General features: G+C 38.6%; 1 protein-coding gene across 1 annotated transcript in view; it reads right to left on the bottom strand.

Moving 5' to 3' along the window:
* Positions 1 to 2584: 2584 nt before the first annotated feature.
* The window catches only part of LOC137799057 (uncharacterized), an 8902-nt gene continuing 4474 nt past the window's right edge, over positions 2585 to 7012 (bottom strand). Inside the window, exons 2-6 of the mRNA XM_068596144.1 lie at positions 6592 to 6719; positions 6338 to 6406; positions 3684 to 3735; positions 2963 to 2999; positions 2585 to 2879 (exon numbers count right to left, since the gene is read on the bottom strand). Of these exons, the coding sequence (XP_068452245.1) occupies positions 2837 to 2879; positions 2963 to 2999; positions 3684 to 3735; positions 6338 to 6406; positions 6592 to 6719 (329 nt within the window). The 3' untranslated portion in view covers positions 2585 to 2836. The remainder of the gene's footprint in view (positions 2880 to 2962; positions 3000 to 3683; positions 3736 to 6337; positions 6407 to 6591; positions 6720 to 7012) is intronic.

Raw genomic sequence — 7012 nt, forward strand, 5'->3', positions numbered from 1 at the left:
ACATGTTTCTGAGGGTCTGTGAGTGTTTCTGAGGATGTCTGAAAGTCTCTCAGAGTCTCTGAGGGTCTCTCAAGGTCCACGAGGGTCTCAGCAGACCTGCAGCTTTCAGGGACGTTATTCCAGATATGTGGAGCAGAAAATCTGAAGCTGCGCCAGAGAGTCCAGCCCAGACTTTAGTGTGTCTAGATTAATGATCCACCGTGTCGGTTGCAGTACTGAGCTGAGATCCAGTAATCCAGTGATACTATATATATATATATATATATATATATATATATATATATATATATATATATATATATATGTGTGTATGTGTGTGTGTGTGTGTGTGTGTGTCTTAGTAGTGGTTTAATAACAGCACTTTTTAGGGCTTGTGGGAAAACTCCTGAGAGAAGGGATGTGTTTACAATCTGTAACAGATCAGTGGTCATGCAGTGTGAAATATGTTTTGAAGTGTGTTTAATGTCCCAGCAGCAGGAGGATGTTTTCAGATGTATAATGTATTCTAGGCTTCTTTGGTTAATTGAATGAAATTGTGCCATAATATTTGAAAGGATGCTATTTCAGGATGGGGACAACACATAAGCTGTTGGTCTGACTGCTTGTTTCATTTTCTGAGCAAAATATGAGGGACAGGGAGTTTGTTGCCTTGTGGTAACACTGGCTGCTGTATCCTATCACACAATACTCCTTACATAGAAAAGATTATAAAACATTGCAACTTATGCATTTCATATGCTCTAATCACAACTATAATTGAATTAAAACAGTATTTATGTTCAATGGTTGTACAATTTAAAAAGGTTATTGTTATAATGATTATACTTTTTACTTTCATACTTTACTTTTTACTTTCATACTTTACTTTTTACTTTCATACTTTACTTTTTACTTTCAGACTTTACTTTTTACTTTCATACTTTACTTTTTACTTTCATACTTGTCCACTGTCTCTCAACTCTTAGATACCACAGCTCACCTGGGGTGGAGATGCACAAGGACCAACAACACTTCTCCTTCCACTGTACACCTCAGACTTCAAGCATAACTCTGATAACTGCCACCTGCAAAAGTTCTCTGACGACTCTGCAATCGTCATCCTCACCTCCTCTGATGATGACAGAGAATACAGGAACTGAACCAGGACTTCATAGGACGATGAGTACAGAGAACTATTAGGTCATATGATGACCTAATGAGTGATTTTGCAGCAAAGAAATGCAGACGTGTGCCTCTATAGAGCCTCCCAAAACTGGTGGAAATGCTTGATCCATACAGAATATCATTATGACTCTCAAAAATGATGTCTTTGTTTTATTTTGATAGTTTGGTCAAAGAGGATTCTGCACTTTACTTGAATGTGTGTTTTAACTGTTGTGACTTTCCGTCCTCTAAATCTTTGTTTTATTAAAGAAGATTATCTTTTTTTTTTATTAAAGATTGACTATTCTTGTTTGTACATAATATGTGGAGGGGGAGTCTTCTAAGCGCCTGGGTGTTCACTTGAACAACAAACTGGACTGGACTGACCACACACACTCCATGAAGAAGGGACAGAGCAGACTCTGCAGCTGAGGAGTGCAGGGCCTCCTGAAGACCTTCAGGCTGGTGAACAGCTCACACACACATCACTGGACTGTGAGCGGCTGCTGCTGTAACTTTGTGACTTTAGACATTTGTAGCATTGCATAGTGCACTTTATAAACTGTACACACTGTCATCACAATTTTGTGCAATACTGTTACTATATTGTGTGACAGCAGGGTGATGCTAAGCTATCACCTGGTGGAGGTGCTGGGAGACAGCAGGGTGATGCTAAGCTATCACCTGGTGGAGGTGCTGGGAGACAGCAGGGTGATGCTAAGCTATCACCTGGTGGAGGTGGTGGGAGACAGGAGGGTGATGCTAAGCTATCACCTGATGGAGGTGCTGGGAGACAGCAGAGTGATGCTAAGCTATCACCTGATGGAGGTGGTGTGAGACAGCAGGGTGATGCTAAGCTATCACCTGATGGAGGTGGTGTGAGACAGCAGGGTGATGCTAAGCTATCACCTGGTGGAGGTGGTGGGAGACAGCAGGGTGATGCTAAGCTATCACCTGGTGGAGGTGGTGGGAGACAGCAGGGTGATGCTAAGCTATCACCACCCTCACCATGCAGGACTCTGCAGCTCCTTCACCAGCTGATTCGTCGTCTGTGTGTGAAGGAGAGGAACAGGAAGTCCTTCCTTCCTTCCTGCTGCTGTCAGGCTGCACAACAAGCTGAGCTAAAAACAAAACACTCCAATCCTGTTTTTGGTCAGTTTAACCACTTCAACTGGTGCAGTATAAACAGTTGTTATAAATACGTAATTACTAAAGATGGTGAAATGTAGAGCATAATCTCCACACTGTGGGATTAATAAAAGAAAAAGAAGAAAAATAAATAATAATAATATTTTTTTTCTGCATCCAGTCATCTCACTCAAGTCAAAGTCTAATGTTGTTTTACTTTGCTCTTCCTAACTGTCTTTCATTCTCTTTCATTGTTGAACAGCATTGCATTCATTCAGTCTCGTGAGCACTCTTACAGCAATGAATCAATTAGTGAAAATGTCCCCTCTTTTTTATTTAACAAATCCCAAATATGACTTCAAATATTTCACTTTCCTTAAAAGTACAGTACGACTTGTCAGTTCACAACAGTACACAAATATATTTAGTTATTCCTTTAACCATTTCTATTCAATCATTGGTGAGCAAATGTTAAATGTTCTCAAGGAAAAAGACAAAAATAACAATGAACATCAGAAGTGAAGGTGAAACATTAGTTTGGCCACATGGTGGCAACGTATACGGCTCAGTTGTCTTCATCGTCATCATCAAAGACATCAGCTACAAAACTGTGGACAGAGAGACAAACCGGTTACACAGAGTAGTTCATTCCTGTTGGAACCGGTTTGTGTTCAGTGAAAGTAGGACTTACTTGTAGATAGATGCAGTCACTTCATCAAGAACACCCCCTGAAGAAAAGACACAAAGGGAGTGTGAGCTGGAGCCGCGTCAGCAAACAACAACCAACCTTCCTCATCAGAGCTGGAGGCTGTTGGTTAACACTGCTGCCCTTCGACTGATTCAAATTCTGCCTTTAAGATAGAACATGTGTCAAAGTTAGACTGATGGGTTAACATGGACTACATGGCCACTTAAGTGTCCACACCCTGCACGGCGCCCCCTGGCTGGTCAAACCAAACTCTCCATGCTCTGCTCAGCCAATCAGCAGTCTTGTCCACGGACATCAGGAGAGAACACACCTCAAAAGCTCTGTTGTGATATGACTCATGGGTTCAGACTGCATCTTGGCCCATACAATACAGTGAGAAACACATAAACACGTTCTCCAGCTCTATCAAGTTGCACTAGAAGCAATCTATAATATTTCATAAAGTTTATGTGGTATTATTGCAATTTTTGGGGTTGTCGTATCCCAGTGTTTAAATGCACTTTGAGAAAAATACATGTAATGTCTTCCAGTGCTTATGGGAAAGAGCATCCTCTCATTGGTTAACAAACATGAAACACTTAGTTTGCTGCATCAGTGCTCTTCAGAACTAGAAGGAGGGATCACCTGAGAGGAGCAACAGCACTGTTAGGGTTAAGGTAAATACTTCTAGTTGCTCTTCTGTGGCAGCCCTGCATTTACTCACCGGGTTGGCAAAGAGTTTGGCAAGCTGGACACACATGGCAGTAACTACACATCTGTGAACGAGAAAGAAAGCAATTAATACAAAAATACAGAAATTAAAACATTTCCTTTGCATCCATTGGTATGTTTGCTAAAGATACTATTAATATTTCATTCCAAATCTACCATGTTGGTGAATGCTTCTGTCTGACTGTGAAAGAGTGCTTCATACTACTGTCGTCTGCCAACGAATGTTTCAGTCAGATGAACAAGTTAAAGAGAGAGCTCTCCACAGAACAATGGCCTCAACAGCTCTTCAGACTGATATCAGACAGATTGTTGCTCAAATCATTGTAAACCTGATGACGTCTGTGTGTGTATTCTCATAACCAGTAACTATCGTGTGAGCTAGAATTGGTCATAATAACATGGTCGTAACAACATGGTGGTCATAATAACATGGTCATAATAACATGGTTATAATAACATGGTCATAATAACATGGTCGTAATAACATGGTCGTAATAACATGGTCGTAATAACATGGTGGTCATAATAACATGGTCATAATAACATGGTCATAATAACATGGTCATAATAACATGGTGGTCATAATAACATGGTCGTAACAACATGGTGGTCATAATAACATGGTCATAATAACATGGTGGTCATAATAACATGGTGGTCATAATAACATGGTCATAATACCATGGTGGTCATAATAACATGGTCATAATAACATGGTTATAATAACATGGTCATAATAACATGGTTATAATAACATGGTCATAATACCATGGTGGTCATAATAACATGGTCATAATAACATGGTCATAATAACATGGTTATAATAACATGGTCATAATAACATGGTCGTAACAACATGGTGGTCATAATAACATGGTCATAATAACATGGTCATAATAACATGGTTATAATAACATGGTCGTAACAACATGGTGGTCATAATAACATGGTCCTGATAACATGGTCATAATAACATGGTCGTAACAACATGGTGGTCATAATAACATAGTCATAATACCATGGTGGTCATAATAACATGGTGGTCATAATAACATGGTCATAATAACATGGTCATAATAACATGGTTATAATAACATGGTCATAATAACATGGTTATAATAACATGGTCATAATAACATGGTGGTCATAATAACATGGTGGTCATAATAACATGGTCATAATACCATGGTGGTCATAATAACATGGTCATAATAACATGGTTATAATAACATGGTCATAATAACATGGTTATAATAACATGGTCATAATACCATGGTGGTCATAATAACATGGTCATAATAACATGGTCATAATAACATGGTTATAATAACATGGTGGTCATAATAACATGGTCATAATAACATGGTTATAATAACATGGTCGTAACAACATGGTGGTCATAATAACATGGTCCTGATAACATGGTCATAATAACATGGTCGTAACAACATGGTGGTCATAATAACATAGTCATAATACCATGGTGGTCATAATAACATGGTGGTCATAATAACATGGTCATAATAACATGGTCATAATAACATGGTTATAATAACATGGTCATAATAACATGGTTATAATAACATGGTCATAATAACATGGTGGTCATAATAACATGGTGGTCATAATAACATGGTCATAATAACATGGTCATAATAACATGGTCATAATAACATGGTGGTCATAATAACATGGTCATAATAACATGGTGGTCATAATAACATGGTGGTCATAATAACATGGTCATAATACCATGGTGGTCATAATAACATGGTGGTCATAATAACATGGTCATAATAACATGGTGGTCATAATAACATGGTCATAATAACATGGTCATAATACCATGGTGGTCATAATAACATGGTGGTCATAATAACATGGTCATAATAACAGGGTCATAATAACATGGTGGTCATAATAACATGGTGGTCATAATAACATGGTCATAATAACATGGTCATAATAACATGGTGGTCATAATAACATGGTCATAATAACATGGTGGTCATAATAACATGGTGGTCATAATAACATGGTGGTCATAATAACATGGTCATAATAACATGGTGGTCATAATAACATGGTGGTCATAATAACATGGTCATAATAACATGGTGGTCATAATAACATGGTGGTCATAATAACATGGTCATAATACCATGGTGGTCATAATAACATGGTGGTCATAATAACATGGTGGTCATAATACCATGGTGGTCATAATAACATGGTCATAATAACATGGTCATAATAACATGGTGGTCATAATAACATGGTCATAATACCATGGTCATAATAACATGGTCATAATAACATGGTCATAATAACATGGTGGTCATAATAACATGGTCATAATACCATGGTGGTCATAATAACATGGTGGTCATAATAACATGGTGGTCATAATAACATGGTCATAATACCATGGTGGTCATAATAACATGGTGGTCATAATAACATGGTAGTCATAATAACATGGTGGTCATAATAACATGGTAGTCATAATAACATGGTGGTCATAATAACATGGTCATAATACCATGGTGGTCATAATAACACCTTACGCCGCTGACAAAGCAGAGTTAGTGTTTCCTGCTCTGTGGGTCAGAGGGAGCTCAGGCTGAAGTTAGCGTATGTTCTCACCTTGCAGTCGCCGCAGTGTTCAGACTTGTCTCCCTCTTTACAAGGACACTTGTCACAGGCGTCACAGTGCTGTAAGAAGACCATACAGTTAGAGAGGACGCGGACCTCCAATGTGGGATGAAGCTGATGTCACTGTGACAACGCAAGCTGTTTCTAGCACAGTTAAGTCAATCCCTGCACATCAATATGTTCTGATTCAGGATTTCACACCACACAGTTTTGTGAACGTCTTCTGATATTTGTTTCAGACCTACCTCACAGAATTCACAATATGAGCACACAGAGCCCTTGTGATAGGCCCCATCCTCGTCGTCATCATCGTCATCGTCATCGTCATCATCGTCGTCATCATCATCATCATCGTCGTCGTCGTCGTCATCATCTGCACATGATATGGATAATAAACGAGTTTTAAACTAAAATCTTAGAAAAGATGAAACTCTCAACAATGCTCCATCTGTGTAAAGATTGATTGATGTGATTCATTTGTTTTTTAATCTATAAGAAAAGTGAAAACAATTCAAACAAAATGATCCTAACCCTAACCCTTTCCTCATTGGAATTATGACACTAATTTCCAATATTACCAATAGCCCAGTTCTCTGAAGCTGTGTACTGGAGTTGTTTGTCGTGGTTGTGGGTCCTGGTGTGAAGACAAAGGTGCAGACGTGGTCT

This window comes from Clinocottus analis, unplaced genomic scaffold, assembly GCF_023055335.1.
Source record: "Clinocottus analis isolate CAN_PGR_092001 unplaced genomic scaffold, fCliAna1.0.p SCAF_34, whole genome shotgun sequence".
Taxonomy (NCBI): domain Eukaryota; kingdom Metazoa; phylum Chordata; class Actinopteri; order Perciformes; family Cottidae; genus Clinocottus; species Clinocottus analis.